Source organism: Gopherus evgoodei, chromosome 5, assembly GCF_007399415.2.
Source record: "Gopherus evgoodei ecotype Sinaloan lineage chromosome 5, rGopEvg1_v1.p, whole genome shotgun sequence".
Taxonomy (NCBI): domain Eukaryota; kingdom Metazoa; phylum Chordata; order Testudines; family Testudinidae; genus Gopherus; species Gopherus evgoodei.
In genome coordinates this window covers 91,233,466-91,254,846 of record NC_044326.1, presented here as the reverse complement: position 1 = coordinate 91,254,846, position 21,381 = coordinate 91,233,466, and the positions used below count along the sequence as shown (strand labels likewise).

Genomic DNA, 21,381 nt, shown 5'->3' with positions numbered 1-21,381 from the left:
CTGCCCCATTCAGCTACAATTCTGAGATGGGAGAAGGCATGGCACCTTACTGTGACATACTCTAGGCCTGGGGATTTTTGCCTTTACAAGGTTCATTGCCTTAAGTAATTAAATATGGAGGAGGTGAAAGAGGACTGCTGAAACTGGTAGAACTGAACAGGCAGGAGGTGGGGAGGGGAAGAAAGAGAAGGAAATTCAGGAAGGACTAGCCACTTGTGCTAGAACGATTAAGCCAGAGGTTGGCAACAATTCGGTTTAGAACAGCACTGTATGAAAAATCATTATGCCAAACCCCAAGAGCATGCAAAGCCAGTCATTATCAGTTGAAACAATAAGGGGTAGGGGGGAAAAGAAAGCAAGCACACTTTGTGGAGAGGGGCACCTCATCTCCCAAGCAGTTATCCTCCTGAAACTTCTTAGCTTGACATTATCTGAAGTCATTTGGGATTCTGCTATGGTCTCTTGCAGCTAGTGACCCTGCCTCATATATTGTGGGTTAACAGTCTCCTCCCCCTGGTCTCTCAGTCTGGTTCTTGGTTCTGTGCAACACTATCTCTAGCTCCATAATAAGAGTGCACCAAGAATATGGTTAATTCATCATAAAGGCACAGGTTTTCTTCCAAAACTTCAAAACACTGTTCACATCACAGAGACCGTTATATTGAACCCTCAGCCTATTTCTTTTCCCCAGGACAGTTTACTACATCTACGCAATACTCAGATCAGCCAAGTGCTCAAATATATCTGACCATTGTCATAAACAGATAGTTAAGGGTTAATGCCTCTTTTACCTGTAAAGGGTTAAGAAGCTCAGTAAACCTGGCTGACACATGACCAGAGGACCAATAGGGGGACAAGATACTTTCAAATCTTGGTGGGGGGAAGTCTTTTGTTTGTGCTCTTTGTTTTGGGGGTTGTTCGCTCTTGAGACTAAGAGGGACCAGACATTAATCCAGGCTCTCCAAATCTTTCAGTCTCTCATGTTTCAAACTTGTAAGTAACAGCCAGGCAAGGCGTGTTAGTCTTATTTTTGTTTTCTCAACTTGTAAATGTTCCTTTTTGCTGAGAGGATTTTACCTCTGTTTGCTGTAACTTTGAATCTAAGGCTAGAGGGGGTTCCTCTGGGCTATATGAATCGGATTACCCTGTAAAGTATTTTCCATCCTGATTTTACAGAGATGATTTTTACCTTTCTTTTTAAGAACCTGATTGATTTTTCCTTGTTTTAAGATCCAAGGGGATTGGATCTGGACTCACCAAGAATTGGTGGGGGAAAGGAGGGGGGGGATGGTTAAATTCTCCTTGTGTTAAGATCCAAGGGGTTGGATCAGTGTTCACCAGGAACTTGGTGAAAAAGCCTCTCAAGGTTGCCCAGGGAGGGGAAGGTTTTGGGGGGGACAGGAAGTGTTCCAGACACTGAAATTTCTGGACGGTGGCAGTGTTACTAGATCTAAGCTAGTAACTAAGCTTAGACGTGTCCATGCAGGTCCCCACATCTGTACCCTAAAGTTCAGAGTGGGGAAGGGACCTTGACACCATGCATCAAAATGCTTTTGCTAAATTACTGACTGCCACTGAAACCCACATCTTCTGCTTGCACCAGGTATACATGGATGTCCAGCTTGGGCCTACTAGAAACAGGCTGATATAATTTCAAGACATGCTCCAGAACTGGCTTGCTAAACAATATAAATTGATCACAAAGTGGACACTGACAAGAAAGATACTCAACAAGATTTATGATGTATGCAGCATTATCTGTAAGTTAAGGTGCTTCCAAAATACTTCGCTTTTGGCCCAGTAAGAAAAAAAAAAAACACAAAACAAAACAGGAATTTAATTAAATTTGCCAGCTAAGCAGTGATCAGTGTATTCTGGAAGGGTGGGGGAGGGGACTGTTTTCACAGCTGAGATGATGTTAGCACTTGTCATGTACATTGGTACTGCATTGGTGGAGACAGATATTGAGATGCACAAGAATGGTATTTAGCCTTCCATAAAGAAAATACAAATCCAGCCATGATGATAACGCCTCTATACTGTCGGGAGCAGCAGTATGTGTGGATGAGCTGTGCATTACAGACATTAAAAGGATCCTAAAAAAATTAGGATGCCATAATAGGTACCTTAAAGGTATACAATAGCTATGTAAGATGTTAATGCTATCCAATGTAGCTGTGGATGTTCTCATTATCCATGTAAATGTCTAATCTTTTTAAACAGCATAAAGTGGTATGTGGCAAATGTGATAAATGAATGAGACATCACTGAATATAAAGGAAAGTTTTTATGAACACAGATTATTCTACAACCCCAGATATCTCAAAAAGATAGTGACTGAGAGTCTTCAAAAATGGACAAGACACTGGAGGGGGTGGGGGTGGGGGTAGGGAAATACAGTAAGAAACAGTTTTGCTTAAATGGAGAACTCACTGACTATCTAATAGAGCTTTCCCATTTCAAAACACCTTTGAAATACCTTTAGAAAATACCATTTCTACCCCACTAGAACACGACCCAATATAAACTGCCCTGGACCCTTTAAATCACCGCTGCAGCCCTGCCACCACTACCCCGATATAATGGTGTTTCACCTATAATGTGGTAGGGTTTTTTGGCTCCCCACAACCGCGTTATATTGGAGTAGAGGTGTACATTATTAAATTACAGAACAAACAAGTTGTGATCAGTGAACCATAAGCAGTTCTGGCCTAACTACTGGCTCTAAAGATATCAGTTATTCAAGCTGCTGAAATTCAAAGTTTAAGGATGCCATCTTTTATGAACACTTACCCAGTCAATACTCCATCATCAAAGGTTTCTGTAAAATACACTTCCCCAGTAGGCTCTGGAGTCTTGTACATAACCTAAAGATATTTACACAATATGTACAATGCATGTATTTCAGCAAAAAGTTATAATTCATCATAGCTCATATGTACATTTATATCTGATGCAAGAAATAAAATCAATTGTAATCTTCTGAGAAGTGGTCAGCCCCAACTACTTTTAACATACATTTTTTTTCTAGGTAGTATCTTGACTAGCTTGGGCTTATTTTTTTATTATATTGTTAAAGTTTAAACAAACAGTTCATGGTAAACTGATTTTACCAAGCATAAAATGATAGTCTCTATTACCCATGGAGGTGGCTAATGGATTCCATTAAACAGACTAAATTATATGGAAGTTCAATATATTCTTAAGTATTAAACAGGGGTGTGTGTGGGTGTGTGTGTGTTCTGTGCCTACAGATATAGGAAAAAAAGTTAAGCACCTATTGGGTACCTATGCACTAATATTTTCCATGCGTGATGCTTAGCAGCATAAGCTACTGCATATCTAAAAGCATAAGGGTATAATCATTATGCCAAAAATGTGTAAGATGATATCAATAAGGGAAAACATAGGGAGAAGATAGCGAACTTGCCCTGACCCTCGTCTTCCTACCTAATTCTTTCCTCCACTCACTTTTTCCATTCTGTGTTTTCTTTCCTATGTGGTTAAGCGGTATATTAGATTTTCCTTTTACTATTTGAAAAAGAAACCTCTTGCTGTATTTTGTAAGTATCTCTCTCCCACCCAAAGTATGATGTAATTTACAACAACAAGGTTTTAAATATATTATCTACAAGAAATTGGCAGAAAGGGAGAGATAAACAGAAGCCACTGAAACTAAAAAGGGACCAAATCTGAAACACGGATAAACCCAAGCAACATTTTCTCCTTTAATTTCCAGAAATACAAGTGAGATTGCAGGATCTAGTACTATTACGTATCCTAAGAGGAGGAACTAGGTCCCGCCTTAAGCATACATGTCAAAGCCTTGAACAAGCTCCCTCCATTGGACACTGACCAGGCTGTTTGGATCCACATACTAGGCCCTTGGGTCACCGAGTGGCTCTAGACATCTCTGGGGCCAACCTCTCCGGCACACTTCTTGAGCACAAACTATCTGGCACCCCTTAGCCCAGCTGCCTTCGGGACCCAAGACTCAGCCCCTTATAACTCCTCAGTAGCTTAAGAACACCCTTTTGAGAGAGTGGGAGTTCTGGTTTACTGTTAATCCTTTCAAAAGGTATGCAACTGTTGAACCAAACAGACGTGGACTTTGCCAATGGATTTCTAAAAACAATCACTTTAGACATCAGATATAAAGAGCTGTACAAAATAATACCTGTACCATTCCCTGACCCAGTCTCTTAACCACTCGAGCATTCTTTGGGATTTGGTTAGAGTCTAAGGAGTCCAGGGTCTTCTTCCCTCCCTTCCCCTACACATGGCTTCTCCTGAAGAACATGTAGTCCCCTTTCTGACCCCTCTAGCCAGACACCTTCAACTTGGCATGTCTGGCAGTAAAAAATAGCTTCCCTCTTTCAGGAAACATGCCTCCTTGTTCCTCTCAGCCAAATTTCTCAGCCTCTAGTTTTACAGGGCTGTAACAAAACATCTCACCCACTGGAAATAACTTAATTCCTTAAGATCAAGTAGGTAGCAATAGAACAATGAACATGTAAACCAAATGACAGCATTTTCACAAAGCTATAGAAGGTTTCCCACGTTCTTCATAATAAGGAAAGTAATTTGCCAGATGTGGCAAACCCATTGCAAGCTCTACAATTCATTCAACCATATAGTCTCATCACTGAGCACCCCCTGACATTGGAAGGCCTGAGTTTCTACTCTGGTAGTTTGGGTTCATACACAAGGGTTGTTGCCACATAGCAACTGAAGAAAAACAACTGAGTGGCTACATGTGATTTGTCAGCTACATATACTCAATGTCAAATCTCTGTATTCCTTAGAAGAGTTACCCATTTTGTAAAAAATTTAAGTTTTGGCTGATGTCAACAATAACCTTACCTCTAGAGAAGAGCTGCCTCTGTCAAGATCAGTTTCTTGTGAGTTTGTGTCAAAATCCTCCACCTCAACATCCGCATCCTGGATTTCTTCATCATGAATTTCTGCAGTTACTGAGCTGATTAACAAGACACCCAAATACAGCCAATCCCACTGTACTTGCATACTGTTTATCTGCAGAATTAATAAGTAAATTGTCACTGCAAAAATATAGTTAACTTCATTAACAGTTATTTGCAGGAAGAGCTACAGGAGAAAACACATTTAAAGATAATATGGGACAAAGATTGAAGATGCATTTTGTAGTTTGCATTTTTTCCAAAAGCTCAACAGTTTTGATAACCCTCAAGAAAGCATTCTGAGCAAAATAATTAAATTTGACAATGGAGTTAAAAGGTAGCAACTGTACGACAGTGAAACAGGTTTTCTCTTTCTGTTCCATCCAAGGAACGTCAGATATAACTGGTGCATCCAAGATACACTTATCCCCATTACTGGAGGCTTTTAAGAACAGATTAGATAAATGTGTGCCAGGGACGTTCTAGGTATACATAATCCTGCCTCAACACAGGGAAAATGGACCAGATGACCTCTTGAAGTCCCTCCAAGTCCTACACATTTATGATTACTTTATAGATACCAGCCAAGATGGTCTCCATCTGAGAGGTATTAGGCAACTTTTCTATTGTACAGACAACTGCAGAGTTTCACTCTAGTGTACTGGTGTTTGAGAATATCCATCGACTGCCTCAGCAAGATTTAAAAACGTATTTCAACACTTGCTAAAGCTAGTGTTGGGGTACTGCCATCACTACACATGTCCGCAAGGCCCATGTCCAGCCTCTGTCCAACAAGATGCCACACCATAGCTACTCTTAATGCCTTCTGGGCTACTCATAAAAGAATGTGTTAGCTTTCCTCCTTTTACTCCTAACACTAAACACACACAAAACACCCTCCTTTGACCTACCATATTAGAAAACTGACTATAATAATAAAAAAACCATAAACTCCACTTTGGGAATCTTCAGCTATCACTGAATGGGAAACTGTCCATTTGTGTCTTCTCCTATGGTGTTCTCTAAACTTTCATTATGATAGTTTGGATGGAAAAAAAAAAAGTTTACATCTCTATTAACGAGATGATCATCTTCTGAAAATCTACTCAAAGTAACTTCCTCCTCACAGTTCAGTAGCTGGGTCTGCGATTCATAATCGGAGACAAAAAACCAAACAAAAAGTCTCCTTAGCATTATCTCCAATTCTCATCCATCTTGTATCTCATTTTAAGAAGCCTCTCCACTGGCAATTGCTCCAAATTCTAAAAATCCATTTGTTAATCCTTCTCTTCCAAACTCATTAGCCCAAGAACGAAGTCTACTCACCAGATCAAAATGTATTAGCGCTTCAAACTACAATTGCTCCTGGTCCATCTCCAGCTAGTTAGCTATCTTCAGCTTGGACCCACAGACACCACCCTTCACTCCAAAATTAATACCTCTGACCCACACTCATTGATGTTGATCAGTCTCCTAAACAGGTGAGTTGGTTTATACCGTTAACCACCCCACACCTCAACAGAATCCTCTGCTGAGATGGCAGAAGGTCCCCCTACCTTCCAGGGCAGATAAAAATCAATGCTTTCTTTTTAATTTAAAATTAGATTTGATAAAATGCTTTTTGTGGAAAAAATGTATCTAAAGATATTTGAGCTATAATGTAACTCATCATGGAATAGGGATTATAAATTCTAATTCTATAGTATGAGACAATATATTCATGTAACGTTTAAGTTTTGTAAATGAGTTCCAATAGTTCATGGATTAGGGACCCAATCTTATGGGATTCCAGGGGCTTCTGTATAGGTTATTTAGGTTAATCTTTCTATCTACACAATGGGACACAATGCTCAGTCTAGAAGATACCATCAGAGATGCTTAGTTTTGCAGTTCTCAGACTCTGGATTTGTGTCTCCAGAGATAACATGCTCTTTAAATGTTTTTAAAATAAAGTAATATATAGAGGTGAGAAACAACAGACCTCAACCTTATTGTCCCTCTTCAAATTTGTGTACACAGAGTCAATCCCTTACCTCTCTCTAAAAGTGCAAAGTTTCAAAAAGTTCAATGAACAGAAGATTGTTGGGGACGGAATAGATCTGAACAAGGAGAAAACTCTGGAGATAAAATGTGAGAAGGGAGAGACAAGAAGTAGAAACAAAAGGGAAACCATTTGAGCAGCATATTCCAGAAGTCTTGAGGGCTTTGAGTGTAGCCTTCATTGATCTGAGATCTTCCACTGCATTCTCTCACTAGAAGGGAAAACCTATAATGGCAACAGGCCATAAGAGACCCACTTTGGGAATATTTTAATGAAGTTCCTGTACCTGTGGCTAAGACAAACATATGTGCAAAATGCAAAACACTGCAACAAAGAAATGCAAGGCCTGGTTGCCCAAATGAAACACCATGAGAAGTGTTCCTTCTCAAGAGGAAGCTGTGTTGAAGATGATGAAAGGAACATGTATGAACATGCAGGATCATCAAGTTGGTAAACTTTTATTTCATACTTCTTTCTTAAGGCCTGCCTGTCTTCCTTCTTGAACACTCATGTTTGAGCAAAAACTATAGTTGTTACTCTATGGTACTATCATTTTAGACACAGTTGTGATAAATGAATAGCTGAAATAAGCAGATCTTCCTTTTACAATTTCACCTTTAAAGTAGTATTGAGTGTCAATGAATGCAATGAGGAACACTAAATGACCAGTATGGTAATAATAATTAAATAACTGCACTGACTTATTTTGCTTAGGAGAATCCATCCCCAACATACAGGATTCTGAAGACTATCCACCTTCAAGATCACCATCATTTTCTATAGTTTGAGTTATCTGCCAATGATAATGTTTTAGTCACATTATGTACATCACATAGCCACAGTATGTCACCTGTAGCAAAAAGAAAAAAAAAAAAAATCATCCAGAAATAAACCACAGATAAGTTTGTGACAAGAACCTGCAGATTATAAAAAAAATGTAATTGATGAAAAAAATTGCCTGGTTTGTTTATGCAACTCTCCTTTCTGTATGATTCAGAACTGACACTTCATTAACATGGTTCAGTCATTAAGACCAGGATACAGCCCACCCAACAGAGCAGATGTCGCAGGCAAATTGCGGGATAAAATGTATGAAAGAGAAATTGAGCAATGTGCAAAAGGTCTAGAGGGTGAAATTGTTAACCTGAGTCTTGATGGGTGGAGCAACGTCCACAATGATCCTGTTGTACGTGCTTGTGTGACAACAGAAAAAGGGAATGTCTTCCTTACAGAAACAATTGATACTTGTAAGTATTCTGTGTGTGCGCGCATTTCCTGATGTAGCAGCAGAAAAAACTATAACAAACTGGAGGACAAAAAAAAAAAAAAGATTCAAATGTCTGGTACGCAGCTTGGTCTCAGACAATGCTGCAAATGTATCCAAGATGAGAAGAAATTTAGGAGAGAGAGTCAAGCTAATAACATATGGTTGCAGTGCTCATTTGGTGCACCTCCTAGCCAAAGACTTTAGTGTTCAGAAATAAAGGCTAATGTTGAAATTGCCAAACACTTCTGTAACAATCACTTTGCAGTAACTGTTCTGCAAAATAAGTAGGAGGAACCAAGCTAACTCTCCCATTGCACATCTTGTGTAATTCAGTAGTGGACTGTTTTGAGCACTATATCAAGAACTTCCTAATCTGATGACAGTTTGTGAACAAAATCATGAAAAAAAAAATAGATGGCACTGTCACAGCCAAAGTTCTCAACACGGGGCTTAAAAGAAATGTTGAACACATGCTGAGTACTCTGAAGCCTATTTCTGTAGCCTTGAACAAAATGCAGGGAAATAGCTGTTTTATTGCTGATGCTGTTGAAATCTGGAAGGAACTGACTGAGATCTTAAAGAGAACAATATGCAATGAAAGACTTAATTACAAGCATTAAAAAATGAATGGGACAAGCACGATGTCCAGCTCATTTTCTTGCAAATATTCTCAATACTCGGTACTGGGTCAAACCTTAACTGCTGAAGAAGAGAACATCCGGCAATCATCCCTCCATAATACCAATTATAATAAACTTCAGAGCTAAAGAAATATATGTTTGCTCATGTTTTAAAGAAAGTCACACCAATTAACTAGTGGAAGTCACTGAAGCACTTGGATTCAGAGACTGATGATCTCACTTTTAACAGCAGTAGCTTCTTCTGCTGGTGTAGAAAGAATATTTTCTTCCTTTGGACTAATTTATTCCAAATTGAGAAATCATTTGGGGCCTGAAAGAGCAGGAAAGCTTGTTATTCTTTTCCATATTATGAACAAACAGGAAAATGAAGGTGAAGGCGACTGAGTTCACTGCAGAAGCCATTATTTTCAGTTTCTCTTGTTGACCTAGCTGACAAGTCAATTTGATTTGTTTTTTTTTTTTAATTTCATTTAACTATTTTAGTTAAACAATTTTAACAGAAACAAAACTTTTTTTTTGAAATCAGGTTAACTAAATTCAAATGCTTGCTTTGTTAAACTATTATATGTTTGCTGTTGAAGAAAAAAATCCAAAAATATATAAAAATGTCTGTCTGGTGATGTTCTCCTCCTAATATAGCATGGCAAGAAAATCCTCTGAATAGTAATGATTACCCTGTTGAATTGGAGATAGCGCACTTCCCAATGACTTCATAAATATCTGCTTCAATTACCTTTGGTAAAATGAAATAACCAAACAATAACCCATTTCAGATTAGTTTTACAGCTATATCAGAAAAAGTTTTCAAAATAAACCACTTTAAAAATGTATAGTGTGTACCTTCTAAACTGAAAGTTACATTTATCTCTGAGTTGTGAAGAATATGTATTAAGGTTATAACAACCAATAAGAATGCACTTTTAATGTAGAAATCCAGGATTAAATCAAGTCTTCCTGACTAGTGATTTAAATCAATTAGATTCCAGTGAAATCTATCCTGGTTGGAAGGTGTCTACTTACTGAGACAGGGGACTGTGGAAAAGAAGAGGGATTGGAGGGCCTCGTGGTTGAAATAGCTGAAAACTTCCCTGGAAACCTGGATTCTATCCCTGCCTCTGTCAGAGTTCATATGTAATGCCAAGCAAATCACTTAAAATAAACTTTTCAGATATGGTCAATCATTGTGTCTTTGTTATTTTCTGGATGCCCAACTTGAAAACTGAGGGGTCTGATTTGCAGAAGTGCTGTGTGCTTACAGCTGAGACTATAGTAAATGAGAGTTGTGCTTGAATAGGAGGAATTGCACTATCACGTTAAGTACTCTGGGGGGGGGGGGGGGGGAGAAAAGAAAGAAAAAGGCAAGCCAGGTCCTAGGCAGCTCAACATGGGCACACAAAGTCTGTGGATACTTCTGGCTTTAATACGCGTGCCTCAAATCCCCATCTATAAAACCAGGGATAATGGCACCTCCCACCTCACATAAGTTTTGAGAAGGTGAATTAATGTTTGAGGAATGAGTACAATAGACTTGAGAGAGGAAAATCCACAAGCAAAATGCATAGCAGGGTTTGAATAGTGAGCAGTAGATATGATCTAGGGACATTACTGAATCATCAACTGGTTCAGTTTCTATTAAAATCTATGAAATGGTCTATAACTAGACCACAGATAAGAATTTGGGAAAGTTCAAGTTGGAAGGCAACTTGGGTGAAAGTTATCATGAAACAGTAAGAAAGGGAATAAGTGAACAGCAGCAGAAGAGCTGACCTCAAAAAAAGCAGACTAACAAATTCAAAGAGAACTGGTAGGCAAGATCCCATAAGAACACTCAACGGAAAAGAATTCAGGAGGCCTTGCAGTTTCTCAGCAAAACAATATTAAAAAGGCACAAACCACAGCAAGCTATCCCAATGCAAAGGTAAGACAGAAAGGATGGCAGAGGTCAATATGGGTGCATAGAGGTGGGTTTTTTAACCTGACCAGAAAAATAAAAAAAGAATCCTATGAAAAGTGGAAACAGGGACAAAGTGCTAACAATAAGTACAAAGGAACAGCACAATCATGTAGCGACAAAATCAGGAACTCTAAGGCACAGAATGAGTTGCATCTAGTAAGAGACAAAAAGATTCTAATACATTTGGAGTAAGAGAAAGATAAAGGAGAGCGTTGAGCCATTATTAGTAGGGAAGAAGGGCTAACAGAGGACACCAAAGAGACTAAGGTGTTTTAACTACTGTTTTGCATCACTAAAAGGTTAACTGTGATTAGATGCTTAACAATTAATAAGAGCAACAATGGGGAAGGAACACAAGCAAGCCAGAATAGGGAAAGAACAGGTTAAAGAATATTTAAGACAAGTTATATGCACCCAAGTCAGCAAGGCCTGATGAAATTCACCCTAGGGTACGTAAGGAACTAGCTGAAGCAATCACTGAACCATTAGCAATTATCTTCGAGAATTCTTGGAGGACAGGTAAAGTCCCAGAGGACTGGAGAAGGGCAAACATAGAACCTATCTTTAAAAAGAGGAACAGAGCACCTGGGGAATTACAGACCTGTCCACTTAATTTTGATGCCTCAGAACATACTGGAACAAATTAAACAAATTGTAAGCACCTATAGGATAACAGGATGATCTGTAATAGCCAACATGGATTTGTCAAAAACAAAACCATGCCAAACAACCTAATTTCTTTCATTAACAGTGTAATTTCCCTACTGGATGGGGGAAAGTAGCAGACGCGATACATCTTGACAGTCCCTCATGACAGCCTCATAACCAAACTAGGAAAACTTGGTCTAAACAAAGTTACTACAAAGTGGTTGCAAAAGGGGAAGGATTCCAGGCTGTATTAACAGGAATGTCACCTGTAAGACACGGGAGGTAACTGTTCTGCTCTACTTGGCACTGGTGAAGCTGCATCTGGAGTAATATGTCCAGTTTTGAGCATCATACTTTGGGAAAGACGTGGACAAATTGGAGGGAGAAAGAGAGAGACACTCCTACTCCCCCACCCCCGAGAAGCATGAAGAGAAGACTAAAAATATACCCATTTTTTAAACCTGAGTAAAGTAGACGGGGGGAGAGGAGCGGGAAAGAGACCAGATAGCAATCTTCAAATGTGTTAAAGGCTGTTGTGAAGAGGATGCTGATTAATTGCTCTCCATGTCCATTGAGGGCAGGATAAGCTGATTCCTTCTTCATCTGCAGCAAGGGAGATTGAGTAAATAGTAGGAAAATTTTCTAACTATAATGCTAGTTAGGCACTAGAATAGGTTATTATTAAAGGTTTTTGTTCCCCATGGTGAAGCTTCCTGGGGGTACCCAAGATTGCAAGGCACCTTGCTACCACTTGTCCTTAGCATGAAGGAGTCTAATCTGTGCCTGCTGAGGGCCAGCACCCCAAACCCATCAACCCACAGGGAACACAAGCACTCCCCTCCAGAGCTACACAAGCTCCATTCGCTCTCTACAGGTTAGTGATAGGCACACTCCAATCCCCAAGTATCCCCCAGGTCCACTGCTTCCAAACTAGTAGCTTATTTTCCCTTCAGCTGACCACTCTGTTTATGTGTTAGGGAAAACAAGATTAACTAAGTAGAGATTTCAAAGACAACAAATGAAATACTGAAAACAAATGGTTACACAAAATAAAATCATAACATACATTCTAGAACCTAGACTTAACTAGTTACTGTTTTATAGTATTGCTCAATGTTTTTCAGCCAGGAACGCTGTGATCCTTCCCACCCCCATGAAACACACACACACACACACACACACACAGCTTGTCTCCTCCCTTTGCACCACAGTTTATACCCCAAAAATCCATTGTCTTTAGTTGTAAACCAGATTCCCACTGCTGTATTATCTCCCCACAGATCTCCTCTTATGCGAGTTCACAATTTTTCCATTAGCACTAGGCTCCCAAAGACAGATGTGTAGTGTGTCACAATGTAAAGTGACCGGTTAGAGAGTTTACTGCCCCCTGCCTGCTTCCTGATGACTTGTGTCAAGGCTGATTCCCCACTCTGGCACTTCAAATGCAGAAAGTGGGGGCCTCCAATGATTCTTAAAATTAATACTGGCCACTCCAGGCTGGTACTGAACTCCAATGGTCACAGCTCCTCTCTGACCTTGGACAGGTAGATGCTGCCACTGCTCAAGTACAACCTTCCCTCCTTTTGAGAGCCCAGGAAGGAACACTTGGTACCCCACAGGAAGGAATTCCCCTCAAGCCCTTTCACCCCTACCTTTCCCAGGGAGGGGTGAGGGGGGAGAGGGGAAAGGAGATCAGCTGTTGCCACCAGCTAATTAAACAACATGCACAAATGTCTTGGGGACATAAAAATCCAATCTGGTTCTTAAAAAAAGGTAAATTTTATTGAACTCAAAAAGAAAGGAAAGACACTTGGAACTTAGGCTTTTTGCAAGATCTTAAGAGAACAATTACAAAATTTAAGCATCAAGATAGCTCTTGAGTTCAACTTAAAGGTTACAAGGAAAACAAGGGCATCTGGGATTAGCACAGAGGAGTCTGCAAGCCAGTAAGAAATAAAAGAAATAACCCTAATCATATCTTCCTAGACATTTCCTGATTATTTACATATCCAGAACAGAAAGTCCTCTCCCCCCCTCCAATTTTAAAAGTTCTAGCCCTCCCCATTGGCTCTTTTGGTCAGGTGCCCACTCCCTTTCTTTTACTTGGGGGACTTTTTAAAACCCTGTACAGGTAAAGCAAGCAGAGAACAGCCACCAAGAGGGACTTTACAGCCAACTGGCTGGGTGTCCATAAAAGGGAGCTAACCCACCTTCATTTATCACAACCTGTTTTAAAGTTACATACCTTATGAACACAGTTTAAATTATAAATAAATTACTCAAATATCACCCAAACATATTGGTTGACAATCACTGCAAAATATAAGTTACTGGCTCTTATGAGAGACCTTGCCTGCCAAACTATTATATAAATACCTGAGCCAGAGGATCTCTGTAAACCCTTATGTACCCCTTACGACCACTGCCAGCTGGCATCAAGGGGTCTCTAGATCACACCGATGTAGGTACTTATAGGGCTTTGTTCAATAATATTTGCAATTCCGTCAAACACCACAAGAGTGATATTCCTTCCTCAGTTGAGAAGTCTTTGGTTCTTTTAGTTTCATTTGATATAATGAAGCAAGCAAATAAAATTAAGGTTATAAAAAAATTTGAGAACTTGATTTTTAAATTTGTATTTGATATTTCTTCCCTTCCTGGGAATGTATCTTCTTGCTAATTCCCATAGGTAGCATCCAGACCAGCACATGCTCATGTATGAGAAACAGAAGATTTCTTGCAATTTCTATTTCTCATAATGGAGGCTATCCACTGATTTGCAGATTCTCCACATATATAATATAGAATTAAGACTTCCATAATCTATAGAGGTATTATGTTTTATGTAGTTTCAGTTTTGGAAGTCATTTCCTGTGGAGAGACTGTAGTACCATCGGAGAGAGGAAAAATTCTACAGACTAAACTGCCTCCACTAAGATGGTATGAGCAGGAATAAATCATGAGTATCATCCAGAGACCCTCTTTATTACAAGAAATAAAAAAGTTACAGGTAAGGAAATTGTTTCAAGACTTCAACAGTAGGGTTTTATAAAAAGAGGAGAAAAAGACTGTTGTGAGGCACCTCCTCAGTCTATTCCAGTCCAGATCCACAAAGATCTCCTTTTTCTGTTGAAGGTAAAGAGACCATGAGGCAAAAGTGATGTTATTTTTACCACTCTTAGATTTTCTGCCTACTCTTCTCTTTTTCGGAGTGAAGATTTAGATGGGAAAAGAAAAAGAGAAGAGGAATTTCAAAAACATCCTCATAACTCTACTTAACAACAGAGAGTGCTCTGGGTGGTAATGGCTCCTAATGTCATAATATAATCGTTGGATTACCCAACCAATAAGTAAGAGTGTACTAATAGAAGAAAGAGGTCTTCAACAGTATCCAGGGATTAAGATATTATGGCAAAGAAATTGGTCTGATCTGGGTAATATAAACTCATTTAACCACTTTAACAAACCAAAAGTTTGTTCTGTAAAGCCTCCAAGACATTACAGTGCTTGCCTTCTGCATCCCCAACCCCTGTATGCTAGTCATTAATGAGAGTTCTGCTGAGAATAGATTAACAGTAATCTATACCCATTTTTTACCTTAAATCCCCATATGTCATCTGTGGGAGGTACAGTGGGAAGAAGAGTTCCATTTATGGTTTCTCAATTGTTTATTAAATATGACTGGTTTTTTAGATGTCTTTTGGAGTTTTGGAGCAGGGGGTTTTGCAACTGTATACAATATATGTAGATTGCAGTAGCACCCAAGATGTATCAAACCAAAACACTGAGGAAGAGTCTCTGTAACACAAAGAACATACATCTAGAAAATCCAAGACCGCTCCATAGATTTATAAGAGATTTAACCAGCATTTCTGTATTCCTGTCAACCACAGTGCACTGACAAGTCTGATGCTAGAAGAACTTGAAATTATGATTTTCTTTGTAATTTCTATAGGTAAGTGCCATCTATCCATCTGCGCAAAAGATTAAATCTTGTGGGAAAAAGTGATACAGGTAAGGCCTAAATCGGCCAGAAAACCAGAGGGAAGCTTCTAAGAGAGCAGTGGCAGAACTTTCATTCAAGACAATGTTCTGTTCTGTTCCAGCTGACTCCAGAGTGGGAATGACACAATCCTATTACTGAGAATGGTAGGAAATACTTTAACCTTATACATTATTCCAGTATGCTTTATAAGAATTAGTCATCACTATAAACATAAAAAGATTTCCTCTAAGCAAATGAAAGGAGATATCCCCAATGCTAATCATACAGAACCCTGTCCTTTCCACATGCAACAAGCTTAATGAACTGTTGCACATGCTGCCTTTCTCTCCAGCAATTTGTTACTACACTTGCAGTCTCTTTTCCTAAGGTTATTATACAGCACACAATAGAATGTTTGGCACCTCACAGCAGAAAAAATGTAATCTCTACTGCAAGGAGTTTACAAACTAGTGTCTGATACACCTCTACCTTGATACAACACTGTCCTCGGGAACATAAAAATCTTACCATGTTACAGGTAAAACCGTGCTACATTAAACTTGCTTTGATCCACTACAGTGTGCAGCCCTGCCCCCCCGAGCACTGCTTTACCGTGTTACATCCGAATTCATGTTATATCTGGTTGCGTTATATCGATTTAGAGGTGTATTAGCCAAATTGAAAAACAAGACAGCCAGGGAGAACCATAAGGAAAAGAGGACGAACAGAGGCATCATCCATATGATTATACAATTATTCAGCAAAACTAGTGCACAACATAAGACAGACAAAAAAAAAACAGCTCAGACAAATACAAAAACAGGTGACTTATTCAGCTAGTCTCTTGCAGGCATTGCAGAAGAACTTGATTCAGCTCAGGAAGGGCATTCCAGATCTAAGGGAGGGACATAGAAGCAACTGAGTGTTGACACAGTGGTGGAATGCTAAGAAACAGGGCATCAGAGTTACTATCTTTGGTGGAATGAAGTAAATAGGGGTGATGTAATAAGAGAAGTCTGGACAAGAAGAAAGTGGCAGAGTTATGCAGGGCCTGAAGATTAGTGCAAGAAGTTCAAATGTACTGCGAGGGATATGGAAAGCCAGTAGAGAGATTCAGAGAAGGGATATTAATTGAATAAAGTTAGACGGAAAAATATACTTGATGTTTTCTATAACAAGCAAGCTCCAAATCTGGATTTCCCAATGATATCAAGCTGAAAATACAGTTGCAAAGACAAAGAAATTAAAATGAAACCCAAAATGTAAAGCCAAAAGTATTTTATTAGGTCACCCCAAATTACTGATGTTCATTAGATACATGTAAAAATGTTATACTGATTGCCAGTTGCCAAGAAAATACTTTCTAGAAGTTCTTTTAAGGGCAAAAGGAAAGTTAGTACAGGTGGCGGCTTTGCTTGGAAAGGAAAAGTGATAGGTTCCTTCATGTAAACAGCAAGGAAGAGAGAGAGAGGTTAGCTTTAAGACTTAGCTCTCCCTCCCAAAGACTAAGCCAACCATGCTGTGGATTTAACCAAAAAGAAGCTACCTGGGGTGAAATCCTGGTCTATCGACTTCATTAAGGTCAAAATTTCACCCTTGATGTTTATCACTTTGTGTGGCAGCCATGCTGGAGAAAGAACAATTGATGAGAAAGCTACCTTGAGCTAAGTCTGTAGGTTGTTAAGTTAGGTCTTGGGCATTAGAAAGCGTATTTTTACTTTTGTTTGTAACCCATGCTACTTTCAATCTGTTGTAACTAGTATCACTTAACCTTTGGTTTCTTTTTACTACAATACAACTCTGTGCTGTGTTTGAATTGAAGTGATTGGTGGCTCCAGTTAAAATAATAAGCTGTGCTTGTGTCTTTTACAGGAGCAATGGACTTTAGTTCCCTGAGTATTCCAGGAGAGGACTGGACTCTTCATGGGATACAATTCTGAGGAAATTCAGGAGTTGGGGTCACCCTCCAAGTAGTAACTAAGACTGGTGGAGGCAAGGGTGGGGCTGTGGTATTGCAGACAGGCTGCTGGGGTCAGAGCACTGAATCAGGGCTCCACAGCACGCACACAGTCAGCAAACCACATGCTTGTCTGTGGGCTGGTGGCATCTGAGCTCTGAGCCACAAGCAGTAGAATATTTAAGACACCCAGGATTATAGGACAGGAAGTGACCAGGGCTGGCTTTAGGCCAATTCCACCGATTCCCCCGAATCAGGGCCCATGACTAAGAGGGCCCCACACCCAGTGAGAATCTCTTCCCTGGCTAGAGGCACCTTTTAAATTTTTACTCACCTGGCGGTGCTTTGGGTCTTTGGCGGCACTTGAGTAGCAGGTCCTTCAGTACCACCGAAGATCTGGAGCAAGTGAAGGACCCACCATCAAAGACTCGGAGCACCACCTGGTGAGTACAATCTCCATGTGTTTTTTTACATTTTTTTTTATAGTCATCCCTGCCGTCCCTGCGGGGGCCCCGTCGAAACTATTCGAATTGGGCCCCGCACTTCGTAAAGCCGGCCCTGGAAGTGAAAACTCCTTACTGGGATGGGTTGAACCCCAAAATATTACAGAAGAGCTTCCTCAGTGTAACTGTAACAAGAACAGATTTAGTGCAGCTAACAAGTAAGATTTTACATATATATTCTAGATAGATGTCTATGTTTAAAGCTACCCACAAATGAAGGCAAGCACATGTTCAGAATCAAGAAGCGCTATCCTGCCTATGTAACACACCCCACAAATCTAGGGTCTACATCGTGACAAAGACCCATCACCCTGTCCTTAAGGAGGGCGCAGTCCAGGGTAATGCAACCTTCCCCCAGGGATCTAATTGCAGCACATGCACGAGAGCAGCAGCTAAAACCAGAGTCCGACTGACCCTAACCAACAGAAACCAGCCAGGTAGGTACAATTAGCTACAACTTTCCCTGTAAGGCAGATAATTAGGGGACCTGCTTATTTTTATACCCGCCCTAGCTTTAAAGCTCCTGCTGTCCATCCCCCGCCCCCACACGGAGCTAATTGCTGTTGTTTTCTCTGGCTGGTCCCGCTAGGTCGCAGAGCAGCTCTAGGGAGAGGCGGGCAGATGCTGCCGAGGAGGGCAGGGCGCGCTCTGCCGGGCACTTTGAACGAAATCAGGTGTCAGCTTGGAGGTTAGAGCTACGAAGCTGAAGGGAGGGAGCACGAGACTGAGCGCGTTCCCGGGGAACCCCGCCAGGCGCGTGGCCAGCAGGGAACGCGCTCCGCCCACAGCTAGCGCTTGGAATCCTCATACCCCTGACATTCTAACGGTAAAATAACGGCCCCACCCGCATGCCGAAGGGTCACCGGCAGGGTGGGGGAGGGGCGGCAGGAGAGCAGTCACCTCTCCCGACTGCCACCGCACGCCCATGCGCCTGCGGAGCTCGGGCCTCCCACTGACGGTTGACCCAGGGAGCAGCTGCCCCAGCGCCGCCAGTCGCCCGCAGACTGCGGAGTGAGACCCGGGCACAGCTCCACTCCGGCCTCGCGCGGTGACGTGCATAGCCCCAAGCCACTACAGAGCGGACGAAACCGGAAGCAGCCAGCCCAGCGTGGCTGGGAGACGTTTAGCCGCGCCCGGGAAGACAATTACCGGCAAGATAGAAGGTCCCGTCTGCCTCTCTCTGGCAAAACCAGGCGGTGTCTCCCAGCGTATAACACACATTGAACTGCGCATGCGTTACTGCCCTCTCAGGGATGCAGGCGCTGAAGAGCAGGTGTTGCCGCGCAGCCCGAGCCAGTCCGCGCACGCTCGGAACAGATCAAGCGAATCACAACTCGGGACCATGTCGACGCAACTCACTGCTAGCACACTCCCTGGTCGAGCCAATCACGGCTTAGTCCGCGGCCGTCAGCGCCCAGCCCATGCTGGCTAGGCCAGGCTGCCAGTGGAGTGCTCGCGTCCCTGCATACACTGGTACATAAGACTGGCTGCACTGGGTTAGACAAAAGGTCTGCCTAGGCCAGTAGCCTGTCTGCTGACAGTGGCCAATGCCAAGTGCCTCAGAGGGAGTGAACCTAACAGGTAATGATCGAGTGATCTCTCTCCTGCCATCCATCTCCACCCGCTGACAAACAGAGGCTAGGGCCACCATTCTTTACCCTTTCTGGCTAATAGCTATTAATGGACTTAACCTCCATGAATTTATCTAGTTCTCTTTTAAACCCTGTTATAGTCCCAGCCTTCACAACCTCCTCAGGCAAGGAATTCCAACAAGGAGTTGACTGTGCGCTGTGTAAAGAACTGCTCGTCCTATGGTGCCAGACTTAGTGGCCGGTCCCCATGTGGGAGCAGGGAAACAGTTACCAGTTTGCTGCTGCCCCACTTCCTAGCCAGGGCAAGGAAGAGGCCCTGAGGTCAGTCCCACGGCTTGACATACTTCACCCAGCACAAAGTGTCAGCATTTGCCGTGGCTATGGCTCTATAGGTAAGGCTGTTCCAATAGCAGAGGTTCAGTCTGTGCATGGAAAATACAACCTGTCCTCCCTACACTTACAGCGTGGGCACTGGAGACTGGATTTCCAAAAATGTACTAGAAAATCCATTTGCCTCTGAGCTGCAGAAGAATTACAAACTGCTGGGTTCTTTGAGATCTTTAGCATCTGGCAGTCTTTACAATGTTCCATTTGTAAGCTCAATCTAAACAAACACAGACTTGTCTAACTTGCCATAGAGTTAAAATCAACTGAAATCTTATGGGCAGGTTATATTTGAAATAAGAGGTTGTAATTAAAACTAATATTAATTATTGTATCTGATTGATGTGATCAAATAGGCTAAAGCAGTTTAGAGGGGACATTGTGATATTAGAAATAAAGCAACCACTCAACATCCTCTACAGCTATTTTTTTGTGCAACAACTTTATTGGTTATAATGAGACAAGATGAGTGACATCTCTTTTCTTGCACCAGCTTTGTTGTTGAAAGAGACAAACTTTTAAGTTACACAGAGGTCTTCTGGTCTAGAAAAGGTATTCAGAGCTAAATGCAAAGTGGAACAGGTAAGGAATGAACATATATTGCCCAAGACAATTCATAGGAAAAGGGCAGCAACAGGACGAAGGAGAATGAGTGGATTACAGATTGTGGTAATGAGCCATAAATCCAGCATCTTTATTAAATCCATGATTTCTGGTGTCTAATAGAGTTATGAATTTAAGTTCACAGGCTTGTCTTTTGATGGCATTATGCAAGTTTCATTTCAGAGCAAGGACAGAAATGTCAGATTTGGAGTGATGGTTTTATGAAAAGTGTTCACTCATAGGTGATATTTTGTTTTTGTCTTATAATTTTTCTGAGAGAGTTCATTCAAGAGCATAGCAAATGTCTTGTTTCATCTATATAGTTGTTATTGGGGCATTTAACACACTGGATGACATGAGATGTGCTAACAGGTATGGATTTTGAAAGCTGTGTTGTTAGGGTTATAACAGTGAAGCAATGTCTGCAGGTTTGTATCAATTGTTCTGGCTGGATCTGGTGCTGCTTTGAGTTGGTATGTGGGGACCTTCTGACAATGAGGTTGGGGAGCTGTTTGAAGACTTGAAGAGGAGAGGTTCAGGAAAGATTTCTTCCAAGATGTGGTTTCCATCAGTTGTACTTGTTTAATGATTCCTTAGAGAGGTTCAAGGATGGAGTGATAAGTGACAACGAGGGGCATCTGGTCAGAGGTTTGTTTTTTTTCTTGTATTGAAGCAGATTCTCCTGGGGTATTTAGGGTGGCTCCTTACATGATGCAGTCTATTTTCTGGTGGAGTGTCCTTGTTTGATAGAGGTGGGTTTCAAGTGTGTTAAGGAGTCTATTCCAGACTTTCTCCTTGGAGTTTATTCTGTGGTATCTGAGGACCTGGCACCTGCAGATAACAGATTTCTTGGTGTGTTTGGGGTGGTTACTGGATCTATGAGTTTC

General features: G+C 41.1%; 1 protein-coding gene across 2 annotated transcripts in view; it reads right to left on the bottom strand.

The window, feature by feature from the left end:
• Window positions 1-19,390, bottom strand: part of CLGN (calmegin) — a 68,066-nt gene extending 48,676 nt beyond the window's left edge. The window contains exons 1-3 of one of the 2 annotated variants that reach the window (XM_030563742.1): window positions 19,065-19,390; window positions 4,864-5,034; window positions 2,794-2,867 (exon numbers count right to left, since the gene is read on the bottom strand). In XM_030563742.1, the coding sequence (XP_030419602.1) occupies window positions 2,794-2,867; window positions 4,864-5,034; window positions 19,065-19,148 (329 nt within the window). In that variant the 5' untranslated portion in view covers window positions 19,149-19,390. Of the gene's footprint in view, window positions 1-2,793; window positions 2,868-4,863; window positions 5,035-17,746; window positions 17,872-19,064 lie in introns of those variants that run through there. The other variant, XM_030563743.1, reaches the window with a different exon arrangement.
• Between the last annotated feature and the right edge of the window lie 1,991 nt (window positions 19,391-21,381).